The sequence below is a fragment of the Leguminivora glycinivorella genome, chromosome 27, assembly GCF_023078275.1.
Source record: "Leguminivora glycinivorella isolate SPB_JAAS2020 chromosome 27, LegGlyc_1.1, whole genome shotgun sequence".
Taxonomy (NCBI): Eukaryota; Metazoa; Arthropoda; class Insecta; order Lepidoptera; family Tortricidae; genus Leguminivora; species Leguminivora glycinivorella.
Window position 1 is genome coordinate 512777 of NC_062997.1, and position 23764 is coordinate 536540.

The 23764-nt window shown below is 35.8% G+C and overlaps 1 protein-coding gene across 1 annotated transcript in view; it reads left to right on the plus strand.

The window, feature by feature from the left end:
• Positions 1-22395, plus strand: part of LOC125240225 — a 66188-nt gene extending 43793 nt beyond the window's left edge. Inside the window, exons 9-12 of the mRNA XM_048148049.1 lie at positions 14418-14486; positions 17084-17164; positions 18846-18925; positions 19618-22395. Coding sequence (XP_048004006.1) covers positions 14418-14486; positions 17084-17164; positions 18846-18925; positions 19618-19641 — 254 coding nt within the window. The 3' untranslated portion in view covers positions 19642-22395. The remainder of the gene's footprint in view (positions 1-14417; positions 14487-17083; positions 17165-18845; positions 18926-19617) is intronic.
• The last annotated feature ends 1369 nt before the right edge of the window (positions 22396-23764 follow it).

The window sequence follows — 23764 nt, forward strand, 5'->3', positions numbered from 1 at the left end:
CGACTCCCAGTTTCTTGCTCAGGGCTGTTACTATATGCATCGTGCTTTCGCCGCTACTCTCCGGCACACTACTAATCTCGATGTCATTTAGTAACAGCTCCTGATCGCGATCATTGAGCTCCAACCTGAGCTGCGAGACAGTTTCCGCGAGAGAGGCGCTAGGAGCGGCATCACTGTGTTGAGGTCTGCTCTCCAACGCCTCGACACGGGCACATAGCGCCTCGATGCGCCCCTCACAGCTGTCGACCCGCCTGTCGCACTGGTCGATTCTGGCTGTCAGGCCATCCAAAGACGCACGAAGAGCGCGCATCTCCTGGCACATCCTGCGCATCTCCTCGCGAAACAGCCGCAGCTCGGCGGCAAGCCCCTGCGAGTCCGCAACACGGGACACATCTAGACCATTGTCACGCGGCGTGGCGACAGACGAATTGCCGTCGTTGTACGACACTTCCATGACGGAGCTGTCCCCCTCATGCCCCACGGGGCTTAGAGTAACTTGCGAACGCGCACCACGACACATATTTATATTGTTATTTCCGCGTACGGGCGTGTTTGTATTGTCCGTCCGCGGCTCGGCACTTTTGCACTCAACGCACTTCCAGGAGTACTTTATGTCCAGTCCCATGCCGGCAAAAGTGTCCTCCGGGACATTGGCACATACGAGGTCGTATAATTTTCGACAGTTGCTGCAGTTCAAAAACCGTCCGTCGGTTATTTTTTGAAAACAACCGCCACAGCTTGCCATTGCAAAAGCGACCTGCGCGTCTTAGTAATAAGGTGTAAAATCCCGTGAGTGTCACTGACGCACTGATAACGCGCACACGCAGATACTAACAGCTGATTGGCTGTCACCGCTCAGCTGATCCGTACCGCAATAAGTCTGTACTGTTTTTAAAACTGCAATTTAGTGCTACAAATTACGTTTTCACGCCGTATTATTGTTCAATTGTAATAACCACTGATGCTACGAGTAAACTTTAAAACTAATTTTGTTCCAAAACCAGCTAAATACTTCGTATTTTAATAAATATCACGGAGCGAACGAAAAGTGTGTATGGACGATTTGACGCGCGTCACGTGACCTCACGGAGCGAACGAAAAGTGTGTATGTTGTCAGGGGAGCCCATTGAGAGAGTCTATGAGGCTCGAAATCTAGGTTTAATTATGGACAGCTCACTAAGGTATGAAAAGCATGTTACTGAGTCTGTTAGAAACTGTTTCTACCGGTTAAAATTATTATATAACATAAGACCATTTATCAATGAATCTCTGCGCACTCAGTTAGTCGAAGTACTTGTTCTGTCGAAACTAAATTACATGGACTTAGTGTATGGTTCTTGTCTCCTAGCAAAAACGAAACGACTCATTCAGCGGGTACAAAATGCGTGTGCTCGTTACTGCTTCAATATCCCACCAAGAGCCCATGTAACTCCGTTTTTGAATGATCATAACATTCTTAAAATGTTGCACCGTCGCAAACTTCATCTGGCTTGTCTTCTTTTTGGTACGATTAAATACAAATCTCCGTCATATCTTTTTGAGAAGCTATCATGGATGTCCACTCGTAGATCGTTAGGGGCTCGTAACTGCAGTGTTCAACTGGTGACGCCTCGACACACCTCAGCAGCATTTCGTGGTAGTTTTAAGTACTTGGCCAGTCGCTGCTGGAACAACATTCCTCCTCCCTCAGGAACCTGCAAATTAGTATCAAATCTTTTAAAACCAAACTTCAGTTATGTATACTTCAGCACCAGCGGCAGCAGGAAGCTTTCCGAAATGACACAAGTTTTTTGTAGTGTTCTTAATCAATACTTTCAAGTAACTGTGTTAAGTGCTTGCTACAATTTGTACAAATGAGCAAGCCAATTAATTAGTTAATTAGGTAGTAAAAGGCATACCTGTTTTATGTCCTTTCTTTACAGACACAGCCAAAGCGCACTTGTTGATCTCGTGTCCGCGTTTTCGCAATTTATTGCCGCATCGTAACTTGTGGGTATAATTGTTGTAACCCAATCGTCACTTATATAGGTGATAACTGTATGCATATTGTTTCTTGGCACTTCGGAGCACACACGCTTCGGCAACGTAAACGCTTTTGTAACAAAGAACTTAATCAATGTATTATTGCACTTATTTTTCCGTGTAACGAGTTAACGTTATGCTTGTTCCATGTAGTTATTACTTTTTTAGCAGATTGAACTGTTTGAAATGTAGAATTGTAATTTTATATCAATCGTGAAACGTGCAACATGGTTTTCGTTTTCTCAGTTCTCAAATGTCATATGAATGTCATCATGACACCTAACCCATCGTGCAGCGCGCAGGCGCAACAAGATGGCGTCGACCCAAGAATGACAAATGGGCGCGTTCAAGTTATATTAAGGCCGTGTTGCACGTTTGCGTCCGTGGCCCACAAATGGTGTCGCCGGAAGACCAGCGCTGACTGTATGGTTAGCATTATGCTGAGGCGGGACCATTTCGTGGTAAACGATAATTTTTATATTATGTTTTAATAATTAAATGTTTGTATTTTTAATACCTATTGTAATTTACCACGAATAAACGATTTCTATTCTATTCTATTCTATTCTATTAAAGACTATCAGATATTTTCTTTATTCTTTTTGGTCGTTTTAGCTTCGCTTTTTTATCATTTAGTTTATACAAAAATAAAGCATGTGTATAAAATAAAAACCTAATGAATAGAGTACAGCTAGCAGCAGTCAAGTCAGAGACCCAAAGGAAGACAGGGAATATCGACGCATATCTTATCATATCCAATACCGCCATCGCTATCTGCATCAGACTCTTGATCTTACCCAATTTCCTAGTCTCTTCTCTTAATTTCAGTTTCTTGAGTTGAAAATGTTGAAACTCATACTTAGCATTAAATAAAACACAAATACATATAAAATCACAATATAATTTTAAATTATGGCTTAGGCCCTGTACCAGTTGCAGTCGCCACGTCTGTAAAGCCACTTGTAGTTTCTTTTAAATGGCTAAATACCTAGATGTTATGTCATAAACATCTGTGACGTGACTGAAAATTAAAAAACATCGCTCAGAGATAAGGTTCAAATTAGCATGGCAAAAAATACAACAGTGCAGTCAAAATACCATCAAAATACGAAAAAGCAAATATCAATGTAGCCGTATTTCAGGCAATAAGGGCTGTTTTCTCAAATATGAAAAAATCTCAAAAGCAGAACTTTATTAAGACTTTCTAGGAAAATTATTTTGAACTTGATAGGTAGAACAATTTATAAAAGTTTTACAGAAAAAAATTCTGAACTAAGTTTGTAACTATATGAAAAGCATTTTTTTAATCTCAGATTGCATATTTTAGTATCGTAACGATTTTTATTTCAAATAAAAAGAGAATTATTAGAAAAGGTTCACGGTGTCTGCCGTAAACTGGGGTTACATTGACCAATTTGGGAATTTAAACTTCTCTAGCTTCTACATTTAATGGGTATTTTTACCCATTAAATGTAGAAGTTAGAGAAGTATAAATTCCATAATTGGTCAATGTAACGTAACAAAGAAAGAAAAAATGGGACCATCAACTTTTTTAGTCTTTTCCTGCTAAAAATATAGAAAGGTAACAAAATAATGTACGCAAAAAAAAACCATGTTATCAAACTTAAACTGACATTGGGGTTACTTTGATACCCTATGTATTTTTTTAATGGTAATCGAATGTAATCCCTTACAAAAGTATTTTATCTCAAGAAAAGATAAAAAACGGTTCGCAGAGTCAAATATTACAACTCTTTAACGCTATTTTGGGGTTACTTTGATTAAAAATAAAAATTACCATCTTCGAAAAACCAACTTTATTTGCAATTGTTTCAATATTTATCACAAGAAGAGATCAAATTATCAGTCTCAACAAGTACCGTGACATAATCAGACAATAATCAACTATGTGTCATTATGGTCAATTTTACCCCATGCAAGTGATCAAAGACACCCCACATAGTAAATAATTAGTAATAAATGCCTAGTTTGACTTTATGATACAACACTCAATACAATGGTATAGCTAAACACATGTCTGGCAAGCTAATGTTCACTGTGAACCTTTTACTTTAATACCCACTACGTTAGTTTAGAAGTTATTTAAACATGAAAAATAGCAACAAACTATGCTTATATTTTGACACGTTATCCGCACTGCCCACGACCATGCTTACTTGTTCACTGCGTCAGAGCACCATATAACTATAAAGGTTGGTTTAGGGTTATCATATGTCTAGATTTCGATAAATTTATTTTATTAATACATTACCGACTACTCATAATATATTAGTTCCTTATTTTTTGATAAAATAAATATAATATGCTCGTGACAGGTCAGGTTTTGTTCGTAATCCAAAAAAGTCAACCCTAGCACTTTTCCCTATTCACCCCCTTCCCGACCCCTTTCACCCCAACGTTAGGGTGAGCGAAAATTACTAAATAAAACGACATATTTTCAAAGACAACCCGGAGTTCACACCGCTGGAAGATTTTTTGTGTAAAAAATTATCATGGCACATATAAAAAAACTGCTATCGACGTTCAAAAGTCGGTTTTGGCCCTATTCACCACAAATTAAGTTAGTTCATACCCGTTCCGACCCCATGAACCCAAAATCTTCAGAAAATGATGTACTAAGTAGCCCAAAGTACAGCGCCATCCTAGGTGAATTGGGTAACTACTTAAGTCGCAATAGATGTCATTTCATTTAGTATTTTGGAGGTAACTAGTAAAGATAATTTAGTTTTACAATTGTGCGAAAATAGATTCTCATTTGGCCGGATTTTTTAACCGAATTCCAAAATTCAAAAGGTTATAAATGTATAGTTTTTTTTAAATATCACTCCTGGTCCAATTTAATATCCCACAAATATTAACGGCAAACTGATAATGACTTAAGTATTTTTGAAATAAATTTGTGACAAATGTGGGTAGTTTAGTAATTAGGCGCCGACTGATTGTGGGTAGGTTATATTTTCGCTCTCTGCTAATAAATCTTGTATGGAACGGACGTGTTTTCTTTGGTGCCTCTTCATCAGCGCTGATCTTCGGCTGGGAGCATACCTTACAAAATTGAATGCCGAAAAAAAAAGTTTATCAGCAAAAATTACTTACTTGAAAATAAAGTCATAACCGTTTTCATACTTATGCATTGAAATAGATATCACGCACGAAAGTAAGAACGACAAGGCCTCCTGGTGGCTGAGCCGGGAATCGAACCCGCCATCTCTCTCGCTATACCCTAATCCTCTAAGTGCCACTTGCACCAACGAATATGGAGGGTTAACCTGAGGGTTAACCCACCATTTTACATGGAATTTGACAGTTGACAGCCCACTAACCCTGAGTTAAGTGGTTGGTGCAAAAGGGCCTTAAAGATTCATATACGAGGTGGTCAAAATGTGCCTATCAGAGATAACATACACTAGAGAAATTTCGTCGGGTACCACACGGCGGGCGGGTGGCCTAGTGGTAATGACGTTAGCTGCGTAAGCTGAAGACCCGGGTTCGATTCCCGGCTCGGCCACCAGTGGGCCTTATCGTTTTTTCTTTCGTGTATGATATCTATTTCAATTTATGTATGTATGTATGTGAACACTTTATTGTACATAAGACAAGTTAGGACATAAAAATACAGTATAGTTATGGTGTACAAAGGCGAACTTATACCTATAAGGGATCTCTTCCAACCTTTGAGCGAATTGAGAATTTATTATTTATATAAACTTGAAAATAACAAATCAAAAATTATTCAATAAAATAATTTTATTTCTTCCCTAGATGTATAGTTTCATACTTATGATTTTTATTTTAAAGTAATCCGTTTATTTTATAGCAACCATGGGTGATTTTTGTGGACTTAAGTAGAAACGTTGACTTGTGGTTGACAGAAGTGTGATTAACATTTCTAAATGTTAATTTATTGTATCTAGTCTAACTACGAAGCAATACATTGACGTATAAATTGCGTCCATATACGGGCAAATTTTTTTTTTGTTGTATGGTACCAAATTTGGCATGTCCTACCTCTTCTGACAAAGATTGCACAAATTCTATATCACTTTTTTTACAGCCGTTTGATATTTATACATAAATAAATAAATTGTCTTTTAGAAATTATTAGTTTTGAATGAATATTAGTCATATTTTTAATAAAAACTTCTGTTTGAAGTCAACAAAAGTGTTGTTTTTCCCATGTCCTACCATGAAGTACTTATGTTTCATATGCGTTAAAATATTATTTTTCTATCATAACAATATGTTTTTATTTACTTAAATATTTCTTTGTACATTAATTTCTAATTTAAATAACGCTTTATCTATCAAAAATAGTTTTAGAATACTAAAAAATCATTTCAAACATAAACCACAAAAAGTAGCTCTGTGGAAAATCCTACTGAGTTACGGAGAAATTTCGTCAATATTTACTTATTTTACTACTAAAGTGGTAGGTTATTTTTTATTCTGGCAATATAATAATGTCTTGCCGTGTACGCCATATTGGTTATTTGTTGTCAGTCGCACGCCACAACTCGTGAAGGAAGTATTTGTTCGAGCGTGTTTTAGAGGTCCGTTTCTGAGTTCCACATAGTGACTACGTTTTCGAAGGTATATTGTATATTTTATTAAGAAACTACCTGTTCATATTACTAGTTAGTTTATCTATTTTAATAATATATAACGTTTATGGGAAGAATTTGTATAATTTAATTTACAACCAGAATTTTGTTTCTCAAAGGCGTAACCGTTACGTTCCATTGAGAAATATTGTTTCTCAGTGGATGAAAAAGTATAACTCAGTGGAGCGATAAAGCCGCGTTATAAGTACACATTTATATTTTCACATCATATTACATTTAAAAAAATTTATCGTTACTTTTTTATATGGAAATTTAATTATTTTCATGAATGTGATGCAATATACAAAGAAAACAAATTACTAAATTAAGGGCCTCAATTTTCATACGTGAGGCGTAAAATGAGTCCAAAAAGTAAATATTTTGAAGACACTGAATATGTACACTTTTTCTGAAAAGGGCTCAGTTATTTTTTTATTTTTGTATTTGAGATATTAACATCCACGTAAAAAACAGTTTGCTTAATTGTTTGACGTAGTTAAATTAGCTCCATGTTAATCGCACCCTTAGTTTTATGTTACGTTCCACTGAGAAATTGTCCTAGCATTTTCTTAGATGTAAATTTAAATTTTTATAAGATTTTGTTAGCCTTACCTACCTGTGAGTATGATATTATATAAATTTAACATCTTCTTTACATTTAATAGGAGTTTATAGTTAATTTTTCTACAGATTTTTATGTTTTTACGAAAAAGTTTTGAAGTTTTTTGACCACAATGTCACTCGGTGGATATGTAAAAGTGATTTTTAGAGGGTGCTTTTGTGTTTATTCTACTGTTTTTTTTTTTATTTAAGTTCATTTTGTTAAGATTTCTAATATTAATAAAAGATTTCACATATATACATCTTTTTTTATTATTTTTATACATTAGTAAGTTTGTAACTCAGTGGATCACCCAGCTCCAGAAACACCGATTAAAGTTCATTTTTTTCTGAGTTCATACAAAAATGCTATTCATTTCATTGAATTTTATGTAGATGAATGACTAATGAACACGAAAAAATAATTATTATCATGCAAACTAACAACATTTATAAAAACACAAGTTTTTCAAAACGCTACAACAAAATAAAAATCCGCCCATACAGAGAGGTCATTCATAAAAACATCACTTTAGGTATACAATGTAGTCCCCCTAGGTTAAGTTAGGTTTAGTTTTAATTTATTTCTATTATTTAAATGTATATTTTGTGTTAATAAATCCTTTAGGTAAGTTATATATCTTTTATACAATTTGACAACCATTGACTACACATCCCAATTCACCCCTCTTCCGACCCTAATCACCCCCTTCGTAAACCTATTCACCCCCTTTACGACCCGTTTCCCCCATTATTGATCCTATTCACCCCTCAGGCCGCGGATATTTGTTCATCTCGTAAAAGTTCCCCAACACAGTTGCATCGCTTTCTTCATGAAAACCATTATAAAAATGAAAATATGTCTTATGATTTTCTGTTAAACATAAACTTTAGAAGTATAGGTATACACTACATTCAAAAGGATAATGAACAAATTCTTAGCAAAATTTTACACAAAAATGAAGTTAAAATGAGTAAAAAATCCAATAAATTTGAATGCCTACTTTGACAGACATTTTTATGTCTGTAAATATATTATTTACATAAATCATAAAATATATTATTTAAATATAATAGCATTATATACCCCGGGAACCCTATTCACCCCAAATTGCGGTATTTATTAAATTGTCAATATGTAAAATGTCGGAAAGTACGGAACGGAACCCTACACTGACCGTGGTCCGATGCGCTCTTGGCCGGTTTTTCTTATATAAAATAATATAAAAATTCACCTCCCAATTTATAATAAGTTTTTTTGCAAAAAAATCATTTTTGGCACAGGCTTACCTTAGCCGACTGTACCTTTCTTTCAAAAATCATCTATTGCTCTCCGAGATGTCTCTAAATACAGCTTACTCAATGGGGATACGACGTTTCATAACAGAGTTCCTCTGACCACCTTTCTGCTCCATCATCAGATCACCTCCATGATACCAGAATATTGCATTGTCACGTGATTTACATAAGTGTGCAAAATTTCAGCTCAATCGCAAATCGGAAAGCGGGTCAAATTTAGCTTCTACGTTTTGGCCCAAACTAAGATAAATACTAACAAGGCAAGTTGAATAAAAGCTTGTAAAAAGGCTTCTGATATCAGATTTGTAATAAGTTTACTTCTCATAGTTTATCAACAGATGAGACAGACATATGCACTGACAATACTTCACGTGTTTCGTGAGATGTCAAATCACCTCATACAATTTACCGCTCTAAGGCAACTAAGGTAGGGTTTGTTATTGCACTTTAATTACATATTAATGATTTCTAGCCCGTAAGATATATATTTGCTTTAACAATGGATAGATATTTATGCGAGTAAGAGTGTAATTTAGATTTTTATTTATAAGGAATCAAATATTTTTAAGCTACCCGATCATACAGATATTTCTGCGGATAAGGACACTCCCCACATCTGCCGTCTAGCAATCGTAGCGTCGGGCCAACTGTATGGCTAAGCCGCGCCGACGCGGCGTCTTTTTCCATACAGTTGGCCCGACGCTACGCTCGCGAGACGCTAGAAAGAGAGACGATGTTTTTGCCGGTCACGGAGCATCACAAATTTTTGCCGGGAATATGTCGTCATATACTTATGATCCCTTATAGAAAATTTGATATTTTTGCACGGCCGTTCATAGTCATATAATTATGCTGGTGACTGTTCCATGAATATTTGGTCTAGTCTAGTTGAGTGGAGAAGTACCATTCAAAACGAGCGTTAACTTTCTAAACAACAATATATTTAGGTACTTTATAATTATTATAGTTTTCAACTTACGGTTACGTGTTCGTGGTATGCACAGAGTAAATCTTTAATGAAATTGAGACATTTTTTTATATATACAATTAAATTTGAACTAGAACCACTAAACCTATTATACCCGCTCGCATTCCCCTTTTTTCTATTCTAAGTAAGAATCAGTTAATAAGTATCTGAATATATGTATGAATAAATTAAATTGTAATTGTTTACATACAACCTGTGAAGTTTGGTTGACAAAATTTGACGTAGGTGCTGTCATATATATTTTTAAAATGACGTACTGTTAATACCAGCGTAATGAAAATGTATTCCGATGAGTAAAAGAAAACATGAAACTTTTTTCAATTTAACCGAACTAGAATGAAATCATTTATACTCATTCGGTTGTGTTCGTTATTTTCTTTAATAATGTGATATATTTTTATTTATTTTTTATGCACAAGCCATGCACCTTTAAACTTTAAATGAGATTGGATCTCCACCTGACATTATTGATTTACCCTATTTATTTTGAGCACAGTTTTACACTGGTATGGTTTTTCGTGTACGTACACTATTTTCTGTCAAAATATTTGTCAAATTTAAACGTCAACGCGGAGCGACCGGCGACACGTCTGCCTCCGATGAGCCGCTCAGGGCGTCTAATCGAAAGGAGAATTCTGACAGCAATGGCGAATGTATGGAAATTTTACGATAGTTTAAATTTAAGGTAAAATTTCTTTGTTGCCTTTGAGAGGAAAAATATAAAAAACCTCAAAACTTCTAGTCCATTTATCTGGCTTTTAGAATCACTTAATGTTATAACTAAAGTATTGAATTTTTTTAACAAAGTTTACTAAACGGCGACATACGTTTTTCTCATTTTAGGTCAACTTTGTGTGGGTTTAGTTATTACACCGTTAATAATTGGAGACTGTGAATAGTCAAAAGTTGTAGACACACTCTTTAAGATAATAACTACATTTATTTTATATCATTTAATTTAGAAATGTGAGCAGCATTTGTTAAACGCCGAATGCACTTTTCGAGGATTTCGTACGACCCCCTCTTAATCTAACTTAATAAATATACAAATATACAAGATCCTAACAAGTAAAAGATTGTTACACTATTATTACACACATGTCTAGATATTATCATGATTTTAGAATTTTAAGTATTGCAAAATTAAGAATTATTATTTACTACACAAGTCAATTATTAATGTCTGGATATACTAATTAGGGGATGCAAAAACCGGTTAACTTTAAAAACCGGTTAATAACCGAACCTATACCTTCAAAACCGGTTAACCGGTTTTTAACCGGTTTTGAGGATTTTTAGTAAATTACCATACTACGCTATAATATTACCATTACCTTCAAGAATTCTGTTGTTTATGATATCGTAGCAGGTATTACTTGCACGATGAATATCATTTTTATCCAGTTTTTGGAAATTTTGTAAAATGCAGAAGTTGCCATAAAGATGTCAGTTGTGCGTTTTCTAAGAATGTCGCGGAGGTCTGCAGCTCCCAGAGGTACTTAATACAAGGAATTCACGTAAGAAAACCAAGATCTTCATTTTCCCTTTATTTTAAAAATATAATTTGAAATATAAAGTAGAGTTCGGTTATAACGACGCCCTAGGGACCGCTGCTATTACGTCGTACAAAACGAATTTCATTTCGGTTTAAAGATATGTAATTGTTTTGTATGCGTGCTTGGCTGCTTGCTCATCACCGGCAAATTACTGTCGTAGTTCGTAATAATAAATAGTAGTAGTAGTAGTAATACACTTGATTGTACAAAAATAAGAACACACACAGGAAAGGAAAAAGAGCACACAAATCATTTGTACAAAGGCGAACTTATCCCATTAAGGGATTTCTTCCAGTTAACCTTAGAGCAGTTAAAGGAGAATTGGAGACGGTAGACTTTCCTAAGCTAAACCTATACCTAACCTACAAACTATAGCAATATAGACGTTATATCATATAATACAGTTTACCATTACCCTACATACATACACTACCTACCTAACCGCAAACATCTTTTTGATTAAGATGCGTCCGAAAGCCATAACTTTTTTAAATTCGCTTTTAGCGAATAGTCGCATTCCTTGAACCTCGATTTACGTAAATTGAAATAGATATCATACACGAAAGAAAAAACGGCAAGGCCCACTGGTGGCCGAGCCGGGAATTGAACCCGGGTCTTCAGCTTACGCGGCTAACGTCTTTACCACTAGACCACACGCCCGCCGTGGTACCCGACGAAATTTCTCTAGTGTACAGTCGCCATCAGATATATAAGAGCGCCCGAGGTACTCAAAAATATCTGAACACGCCTCTAACGCCTAGGCAATAGAGGCGTGTTCAGATATTTTTGAGTACCTCGGGCGCTCTTATATATCTGATGGCGACTATATGTTATCTCTGATAGGGCTAGGCGCCTTTTGACCAACTCTAAGGGCGAACAAAAAAATATTTAATAAAATAATTTGATTTGTTCCCTAGTTGCTCGATTTACGTAATTAATATGACAATCGTTTTTTTAATTAAGAAAAACTAGTTTATACGCAATCGAAAAATAAAAAGTGGGTTCTATTTAGCTTATAAGATTAGACCCGAGGCGAACCAATTGTTCAAATTATTAAAACCAATGCTCCAAAAAGTCACATGGCCACAATCTCATCTTGCTACTTGTAGGCAAGACAGGGCTTGTTTCCTCAATTTACTAGTAAAAACGTTGTCGTTCGTCGTTGTAACCGGACTTGACGCATGGATTTTGTGTTAAATGACGTCGTAAAAAGCGGTTGGTCGTTAATACCGGAGTCCTAATAAACGGATGTATTTTCATAATATCACATATGATAACCAAACAAACACCTGTGCTTCCGTTATTCGGTTATTGTAAGCGGTTGGACGTTAGGTACTTGTATGCGGAGTCGTAATACTAACTGGACTCTACTGTATAACATGTATATTTGAGTGGACTCGGGACTATTGTTTAATCTTCACGTTTAATTACGATTATAAAATCATGATTATACTATGACTTCTTTAAGAAATTCAGTGCAGGTGCGTAATGTTGTCAATGAAAAGTAATAAATATATCTTTATTGTCACAAAGCATTGAAGATTTACGTACTTTTGACCCTTTTTAGGGTTCCGTAGCCAAAATGGCAAAAACGGAACCCTTATAGTTTCGTCATGTCCGTCTGTCCGTCTGTCCGTCTGTCCGTCTGTCCGTCTGTCACAGCCGATTTACTCGGAAACTATAAGTACTACAGTGATGAAATTTGATGGGAATATGTGTTGTATGAACCGCTACAAAATTATGACACTAAATAGTAAAAAAAAAGAATTGGGGGTGGGGCCCCCATACATGTAACTGAGGGATGAAAATTTTTTTTTCGATGTACATACCCGTGTGGGGTATCAATGGAAAGGTCTTTTAAAATGATATAAAGTTTTCTAAAAAACATTTTTCTTAAAGTGAACGGTTTTTGAGATATCAGCTCTCAAAGTCGTAAAAAGTATGTCCCCCCCCTCTATTTTTATAACTACGGGGTATAAAATTCTAAAAAAAATAGAGGTGATGCATGCTAATTAACTCTTTCAACGATTTTTGGTTTGATCAAAGTATCTCTTATAGTTTTTGAGATAGGTTGATTTAACTGTAATTTTGGCAGGTGTATAAATTGACATAATAAGTTTATTATATTTGCTGCTACGGAACCCTTTGTGCGCGAGCCCGACTCGCACTTGGCCGGTTTTTTATGCCTAATTTGGTCATTTTGGGAAATAAATATAGTTTCGGTTATTAACCGATTCTAGACTATGAAAACCGGTTTTTAACCGAGGCCAAAAAGTCTCGGTTAACCGGTTTTTCGGTTAACCGGTTAACCGGTTTGCATACCCTAATACTAATGTCAAATTTAGATTAAGATTGAAACATGATTAACTTGTTTAATGTTTTCCTTGTACTCGGTGTTGTGGCAATAAATGCATTTTCTTTCTTTCTTTCTTTTTTTAATCACGCCTGTATCCCATAAAGGGGTAGGCAGAGCACATGAAACTACTAAAGCTTCAGTGCCACTCTTGGCAAGTAAGGGGTTGAAAGAAAACGAAACTGTGACATTGCAGTGACAGGTTGCCAGCCTCTCGCCTACGCCACAATTTAATCCATATCCCATAGTCGCCTTCTACGACACCCACGGGAAGAAAGGGGGTGGTGAAATTCTTAACCCGTCACCACACAGCAACAATTCAATATTGGAAATTACGATTTACTGCAAAAAAAAGAACAAAACTAAACCTACTTCTTAAAACAGCAAGGGTCGGTTGGGTCGGCAACGCACATGTTGCAGACGTCCATAGGTTAAGGTGACCGCTTTCCATCAGGCGGACCGTATACCTGCTTGCCACCGACGTGGTATAAAAAAAGCACGTTTGTAACCCCCGACGGAAAATGACGGGGTATAAATTTCACCTGTCTGACTGTGTGTATGTGTGTGTCTGTCTGTCTGTCTGTGGCATCGTAACTCCCAAAGAGATGAACCGGTTTAGATTTAGTTTTTTTTTTGTTTGAAAGCTGAGTTATTCGGGAGTGTTCTTAGCCATGTTTCATGAAAATCGGTCTACTAGGTCGGGTTTATTTTTTACAATTTTAATTTTGTGGTTATTCAGTATTCAATATACACATAGTGGTATTTATCGTACTGAAAAACGTCGTTCGATACACTTGCGAAAAAGAAATTCGTAAGTCGTGTCTTAATTTATCGCCACTCGTTTCGCACTTCTTTTTTTACGCACTTGTGTCGTACAATTTTTGACACAGTTGTATAATGAGTTCATTACCGAACTAGTACAGTAATATAGCGCCACATGTGTTGTAAAGGCATAAATATGTTTGCTTGTGTTGCAGGCTGTGAAAATGTGATGCAACCGCAGGGGAGTCCCTACGGTTACTCCAATGGACTCAACGGTGTACAGGGTAAGTCTTAGTGAATAATATTATCATAGGATAAATCATTTTTCACCACACCCGCGTACTAAATGTGCTATTGCACGCAGGCGGAGCGTGAGTTATAGAAAAATCGTTCTCCCAAGGGAATAATGAAATTTCTAGTACCTTAATTAGGGTTCCGTACCTCAAAAGGAAAAAACGGAACCCTTATAGGATCACTTTGTTGTCCGTCTGTCCGTCCGTCCGTCCGTCTGTCAAGACCCTTTTTCTCAGGAACGCGTGGAGGTATGAAGCTGAAATTTATATCAATTACTCAGGTCTACTGTCCCTTGAAGCTGTGAAAAAATCAAACTTCTAAGCCAACGCAATCAAAAGATACAGCCGTTTATGCCGCAAATTTTCGACACTTGCAAGGGAATCAAAACCTACAGGGTGCTTCCCGTGAACTCAGAATCTTGAAATTTGGTACGAAGCAACGTCTTATAGCATAGATAAAGGAAAAATAACGAAAACCATTAATTTTTAGTTACATCACATAATATATTTTTTTTTAATAATTTTAACCTTACTACCCATTTCCTCATATTATGACTCGATTGTCGTAATGAACGAACTTTGTAAACCTTGCAGGTTTGTACGGAACCCTCGGTGCGCGAGTCCGACTCGCACTTGGCCGGTTTTTTTTTTTACATCTATTTACATATTTTTTATAGTGCGAGTGTGACTAAAAACATTGTGTGTAACTCGGGGAGTATGAATATTACTAACTCGAGTGTTTAAATCGCTCCGGCAAGCCGTCGCGATTTAACTAACCCTCGTTAGTAATATTCAATTTCCTCCCCTTTTTGCACAATGTACTATATTTTAAATATGGAATTATTATACATTAAATTAAACACAATCACACATAAATCAGTCTTAATATCCAAAATTTCCCTTACAAACTAAACCTGAACCAGTGAGCTACAACCTCGGCCTTGTCGTCACTTCCATCAGGTGCGACTAAGGTCAATCACTGGCCAGTTTATAATTAAAAAAAAAAAAAACTACTCTGTCAACCAAGTCTGTCAGTAAATAAGAACAAAGAAAACTATATGCATCCTTTTCTTTAGGGTGCTAGAGAAAAGGATACCTATAGTTTTCTTAGTTCTTATTTACTGACAGACTTGTTTGACAGAATATATCAAATAAAATCTCCTAAATCCGATCCCTGCGGAAGAGTGCCCATAATGCTGTCCACATTTCCCCGCTGGATGGCAATGCCAATCTTCTGCCTCAGGAATGAACCAGCCCTCACAGGATATTACTAGGGAATGCAAACCGGTTATAACCGTAACTGAAATAATCGGTTATAACCGGTTATTTGACAAATTTTCATAACCGATTATTAGGAAACTGAAATAACCGCTTGCGGTTATAGGCTACTAGAATCATATCTAATTTGGCACAATAAATGATTGTCTTCTGTAATATTTGACATAAGAAACCAATATTTAATGATTTTTGGGTATAAAATGTGTATGCCTCGTACTTAAAGTGTCAGAAAGTGTTGTTTTCGCACTGAATGACTTCATTCACAGAAAATCTATAGGACATGGCTGATGTTGTTTTTGCCTGATTACGTAAAGTGTTCTTTAAAAATATTGTTTGCTGTTTGAAAGTCACAATAAAATATAGTGATTTTTTTTTCGGTTAATTGGATAGTAAGTAATAATATAAGACAAACTTAAAAAAAGATCAAGTAGCCTTTTCCCCGCTGGATGGCAATGCTAATTTCTGCCCCAGGAATGAACCCGCCCTCATAGGATATTACTAGGGAATACAAACCGGTTATAACCGTAACTGAAATAATCGGTTATAACCGGTTATTTGACAAATTTTCATAACCGATTATTAGAAAACTGAAATAACCGCTTACGGTTATAGGCTACTAGACTAATATCTAATTTGGCACAATAAATAGTTTTTTCAAAATTTAATTTTGTGTTTATATTAATAAATAAATAAATCTCTTAGGTAGGATCTTAAAGATCTATGCACGACCCTGTAAATGACGAATAACGGGATGAGAAACAACACATGACGACCGGTCTGGCCTGCTGCGTAGTGACCCTGCCTGCTAAGCCGCGGTCCCGGGTTCGAATCCCGGTAAGGGCATTTATTTATGTGATGAGCAACAGATATTTGTTCCTGAGTCATGGATGTTTTCTATGTATATTATATGTATCGTTGTCTGAGTACCCACAACACAAGCCTTCTTGAGCTTACCGTGGGACTCAGTCAATCTGTGTAAGAATGTCCTATAATATTTATTTATTTAACACATAAAAACTATACAACTAACTATAGCCTGTGTGGTGACGGGTTAAGAATTTCACCACCCCCTTTCTTCTCGTGGGTGTCGTAGAAGGCGACTGTGGGATATGGGTTAAATTGTGGCGTAGGCGAGAGGCTGGCAACCTGTCACTGCAATGTCACAGTTTCGTTTTCTTTCAACCCGTTATTTGCCAAGAGTGGCACTGAAGCTTTAATAGTTTCATGTGTTCTGCCTACCCCTTTATGGGATATAGGCGTGATTGTATGTATGTATGTATAAAAACTATAATGATTTCGTGTTTGTGCAGGATATTATGAGCAGCTGTCGCGGCCGGGGCCAGAGATGCTGATCGCGAAGCAAAATGCTCTCGCGGCGCACACGCAGCTCTGTAAGTATATACTACTAGATTTTCCCCGCGGCTTCGCTCGCGTTAATTCGAAAAATAGCAGAATTCTCCATACAAACTTCCACCCCCCCCCCCCCCATTTTAGGGGAATAGTAGGAGGTAGGGCATAGCGAATGATATTCCGCTTTGTGTGGTAGGGCACAGCACAGCGGATATCGTCTCGCTCGAATCTAGAGCAGAGCCCAACTGGGGTAGTACCTCCGCCTTACAGAAGACCGCAGCCAAATAGCACTAGACCCTACTCATAGTGTTGTGTTCCTGCCGGTGAGTAAGGCTGCCAGAGCTCAACGAGGGTGCGGTGTGCTGATGACGGGAGGACTTACGGAACTGACTTATTCCGTCTATTGTCCCTTGAGTCGTCGGCAACCCGAACCCTCCTTGGAACTTGTACACTCCTTTTTGATGTGTACTTAACACAGCAAAAGGGAGTGTACAAGTTTCTAATGGGGTGGCAACGCGCATGTGACACTGTTCGAGTTGCAGGCGTCCATAGGTTACGGTGACCGCTTTACATCAGGCGGGCCGTATGATTGTTTGCCACCGACGTAGTAAAAAAAAAAAGTTAGAAAGAGACAAAAAGTAGCCTATGTCACTCTCCATCACTTCAACTGTCTTCACTTGAAAAATCACGTCAATTCGTCGCTCCGTTTTTCCGTGAAAGACGTACAAACAAACAGACACACTCTTTCCTATTTGTAATATTTTATTTGTATGGACCACGGGTTTGCTAAATGCCTACTCTACAGAGATCCATTTTTCGATCGAAATTTCATCGACATTGATTAATTAGTTCATTATTGGGATCCTCGAATTGGCTTCTATAAAATGTAATGTAAATATATTCAGATGTAGGTAATATTATAGAGGAATTAGTAAGAGAAGAGTTGTAACTCAATACATCAGTAAATGCGAGTTATTTGTATAGGCATAGTTAAGTGACATCTAGCGACAATCACGCGTCAACTAGCGTAAATTATCAGTACTGCTACTTGTCAGTAGATGTCGCGACGAACGAAGAGTCTAATGCTCACCAATTTTTAGCAAATATTACAATAGTATTAATCAGTATTCTGTTTTCAATTCCTTCTTCTTGTAATATGAGTTGTGAACTATTTTAATGTTACGTGTTTGGCAGACGCGACACTGTTGGCACCTAGTACCGATAATTTACGCTATTTGTCGCGGATGACGCTAGATGTCACTAAAAATAACTCGCATTTACTGATGTATACAGTTACAACTGTTCCCTTACTTATTCCTTTGTGTTTAAAGAACTTTATTTCCCAAAAGAAAATTTACATTTTCACTTAATGAGAATAACGTTATAATACTAAGAATCCTTTAGGGAATGGATTGAACATTTTCTTTACGAAGAGAAACTTGAATCCTTTTAAGATGAATTCTTAATTAATTTTCAGTACAGATGGTGTTTTTTTACGCACTAGTGTGAGAAGTGGTCCATTATATGCCAGGTCGAAACTTCGGAGTGCCATCTGTACTGAAAAACGTCGTACGATACACGTGCGAAAAGGAAATTCGTAACTCGTGTCGATTTAAAACACTCCCTTCGGTCGTGTTTTAATTTATCGCCACTTTCGCTCTTCCTTTTTTACGCACTTGTATCGTAATGTACTATTTCATTAAATGTTATGTATATTTTCAGGGCAAAATACAATGAAGAGACCGTTCTTCTATAGCGAAAGCCCACACTACAACGGCCCGCCCTTACTGCATAGATACGAGGTAACATATCGTCACTACTTTTAAAAAAACTTGTATCTTCGTCTGTCAATGAAAGGAAAATTGTAGTAAGTATGTATGGAATGCATGTAGACTTACTGCGTTTTAACTTTGAGGAACAGCGTGAGATACGAGATTTTTTAAAAGTAGTGACGATATCACTGTTTTCTTATAATTCTACTAGATTTTTCCCGAGCGCTGGTCCTATTAGAGTCGGAAACACTATCTTGGATAGGATTTGAACTCATGGCTTTATTTTTTCCACTTTAACCCTTAAATGCATTGTGATGTAATGTATATACGCATCATGTATTTTTGACTCTCTTGACAACATGCCAACATTAAAATTTGAACATTTGACATTTTCTGCCTGCTGAGCCGCGGTCCTGGGTTCGAATCCCAGTAAGGTTATTTATTTGTGTGATGAGCACAGATATTTGTTCCTGAGTCATGGATGTTTTCTATGTATATAAGTATGTATTTATCTATTTAAGTATGTATATCGTCGCTTAGCACCCATAGTACAAGCTTTGCTTAGTTAGGGGCTAAGTTGATCTGTGTAAGGTGTCTATATTTATATTTATTTATTTAATCATTGCCAAGGTCATGCATTTAAGGGTTAAAATTATGTATTGATTTAAAAAAAAATGTTTTATTGCATAAAAGATTTAATGGAAAATCATTTTTATTTTCAGGATATACCAAGAATCCTTCAGTGAGTAACATTCCAAAGTGGCGGTGAATAATAAATATATTATAATATAAAGTTAATAATAATTGTAAAATGTTCCCTTAAAGACGATAATCTCTCGGTTTTTCTTTTGTAATAATATATTTTTTATCGTGTTGAAAAAAAACTTGGCTACAGTCCTTTATGTATCAAATACTTTTAAGTACATTTTTATTTTGCATGCGTAAAGTTTTAGAATAGACCCAATTTCATAAATTTGACAATTGTCATCTGACTATGATAATTTGACGAACATTTTTTGCCAAATTGTCATTGTCATTTAGCGATTTGCCAGATTGACAAAGGTAAAAATTTGACAGAATTTGATCTCGTCAAATCGTCTCGTCTATAATTTCTAAAATTATCTTAAAGGACCCAAAAATTATCAGTTCGAACTGGTAATCTGTAGACCCCTTAAGAGTGTTGATGTTATATGAAACTCAGTCATACTATTCTCAATGAAAAATACTAAATGAATTACCAGAATTATTAACTTGATTGCAATAAAGGACTGTAGAGCCAAAAGTCTCTAAGCAATCTAAAGTAAAAGTTGAAATTTGTACAAATTACAATAAAAATAATGGCATACTTCGCTTATCTATCAGTATAAAGCTACGTACAATAACTACAGAATAATGAAGAATATAATTTTTGCAATGGGATACAGTCATGAACATACTTAAAATGAGGATTAAATTATAAGAACTCGATTTAAATATAAGGCGGTACGGCTTAATAATTGTTAAAATTCATATTGTAAAAGTCGAATACGTTCTAATTTTCATATGAATATAACAATGCTGAAATTAACCCTTAAATGACAATTATAGAAACTGAAAACGAAAAAGTTCTTGAAATTTGTAAGAAAACTGACTTATTTTATCAATTTCACATTTACAATGTAAACCAAAATTAAAATTTTAAACAAAAACGGTAACAGTTAAATTGTCAGGTGACAAACGAACCTTCTGAAGTGTCAGATGACAATTGTCAAGTTGGCAAAATAAAGGTCGGTTTTTACGTATGACTGATGTTTTTTCATCGGATAAGATTAAGTTTTTTTTTTCTGAAACTGCAGCAATTTTTTTACCAAATTGACTCAAATTATCTGTGTGATAAACTTTCTATTTGATTTAATCAAATTATATTTTTCTTCAAATCAAATTATTCAGAGACATGTATATTATTTTGTTTGTTATCATTTTTTTATATTATGTTTGATATATTTTTTAAAAATAAAGTATATTTATGTAACGCTATAATAGTTTAGTTATAATATTATAGTTACCAATAAGTCAATGGATATGCCATTATGTAAAAGTCATTTATACTTAACTGGGATACCGTATACTTTTAGGTATGGTTGAATGGATTGAGAAAAATATGGCCTCTTGTCATATTCGCAAAATTACTTATTCACCACTCACTTCAATAAGATTGTTTCATTTCATTATGAAATTGCTAAATTTAATACAACACAAATTTAGTACAGCGTGGCAAAAAAAAATTTATAACAGCAACACTTACTGTTCTCCGACAAAAGTGACTCAATAGTTGCCATATCGTCACTACTTTGAAAAAATCTCGTATCTCACTCTGCTTCTCAAAGTTAAAACGCAGTAAGTCTATATGCATTCCATACCTACTTACTACAATTTTCTTTTCATTGACAGACGAAGATACAAGTGTTTTTTAAAGTAGTGACGATATGCAAAGCATTTTGCAATTTGCATAGACAGTGGCGCCCCTATGAATTTCTACTCTTTCTAGCCTGGCAGTATATATTACCTTTAGAGTTAATTTTTTAGACAAGAGGTCATGTTATAACGATTATGGTTGATATCATAAAACATGAAAGATATTTACAGAGACAATATAACTGACTGATTTACAAGGAGTTTAGCCAAGATGACAATGAGGAGGCATACTGACAATTTATCCCACCAGGCGGCGCCTGTGCAAGTGCCTAGTCACTGCATATCATCTCGCTCTCACGTATGAAATTCTTTATCTGTGCAACGGACTAATAGGGTGGCGCCATCTGTGTCATTGCTATTGAGAACGTCATTTGAAATTTATTATGAAAGGAAATCATCACGTGACTTCTCATAATATCTACCGTTCCGATACCTTCTATTTCTCCTTTGGACGTTCGTTTATGTATCATTGTCACCTAGAGTTTGTTGATATTTACAGAGGTGACAATGACAATTCTGACAATTACAAACTAACACAATGGTGGTTATTGTCATCTTTGCAAATATTTATTGTCACCCTTATAAACTGTCATAGTTGCAAAATTGTCAGTTATGCTGTATTTGTATTACAGTCCGCATCAATATAAAATAACGACTACTGTTTATTTAGTCACCAGCAATCTATGAGTGAATCTATAGGCTAAGCATCTTTTACTATGGTACCAACCTCGAAATCACGACAAAAAATCTATTTCATACATTTTGCCTGTCTGGCACTTTGTATGAGAGTAAATTTTTCGCTATTTCTACGTTTGTTCCGTAGTAAAAGTTAGTCTCATTATGACCTTTTTCACCCCATAAGTTAATTCAGATGTCCAAATAAACACCCTGATATGTGGCTTTCTCAGTAAAAAGGTACCACATTGTAACTACGCATAAGGATTATCTAACAAGTTATTTGTTAAAATACGACCAGGGGGCCGATTTTTGAGTCTCAGGCACTGGTCCCACTGCGAGCTAGTAAGCTATGAGCTATCGGCTATAAAAACGAACAAAAGATAAGCACTCCCGTGTAAATAAAAGAGACACGGCGATGTTTATAGTTACTCGCCCAGCGGTGAGTTATCAAAATCGCCGTGTCTCTTTTATTTGCACGGGAGTGTTTATCTTTTGTTCGTTTTTATAGCCGATAGCTCGTAGCTTACTAGCTCGCGGTGGGACCAGTGCCTCACGGCGTTCGAATTCAGAAAATTGTCACTGAAAATAATAAGCAAGTCACATATATCATAAATACATATAAGAAGATTATACTATACCATCCCATACATTAAAATGCGATTGCCTAAAAGTTAGCTACAAATGCCTTGTTGCCATCGATGACTTGTAAATTGGCGTTATGTGGTACTTTCGAGCCATAAATCTATGTCGAAAATGACTAGGGTTGTAAATAGAAAAAAAACCAAATGTTTTTTTTCAGAATTATGAAAAAAAACCGAGCACCTTGGTTTTTTTTCTAAATATGGTTTTTTTTTCAGATGAACAAATAATACGACAATAACGGTTTTTCGTGAGTTGTAACGTGTTTCAATAACAATAACGTACATTTTAATTCAGTATACAAACGTTTATTGGGGAATCCCCGATGCTGCGTGTAGCGTGGAGAGGCGGTGGTGTTTCCAACAGTAAATAGTGATAACTACAAACTACAGATTTCGTAAATGTTACTTTTATAAGACCAGAAATTAAAGTTATTTGATTAAATTCGTTTAATAGTTAACATTAAGTCTAAAAAACCGTATAAAAGTATTAACAACTTTGCAAATTTTGAGATTTCGTACTTTAGAAAAAAAACATACTCCAGAAAAAAACTGTTTTTTTTTTCACGGTTTTTTTTCATGTTTTTTTTTCAAGCCAGAAAAAAAACCGTTTTTTTACAACCCTAAAAATGACAACAATCTATAACTATAATCGATAGCAATAAGGCATTTTCACCACACCAACTGGTAAAGGTTTTCTTTGCTATTCGAAAACAGATAGCAAAATCGCATTTTATCCACAAGGGGGCAAAGTAATTATCCACAAGGGGGCAAAGTAATTATCCACAAGGGGGCAAAGTAATTTCATACAAATTTTAACTCGATGTCTTAATTTGGCTGCTAGATTTTACCTATAAATGATGATTTTGAATCATAAATATTGAATAAATTGACGGATTTGATTTATTTTGATGTTTTATAGTCGGTATCTTGTTCGTGTTGGTGTGGTGAAAAATTTTGTGTTTCACTCGGTGGCAAAGTTTGTTTAACCTTCGTACCTTGAAACCCTCGCAACGCTCAAGGTTCCACTTTTTGAACCACTCGCTACGCTCGCGGTTCAATATTGAAATCTTTCGCTTGCTCAGGTATCAATATTGGT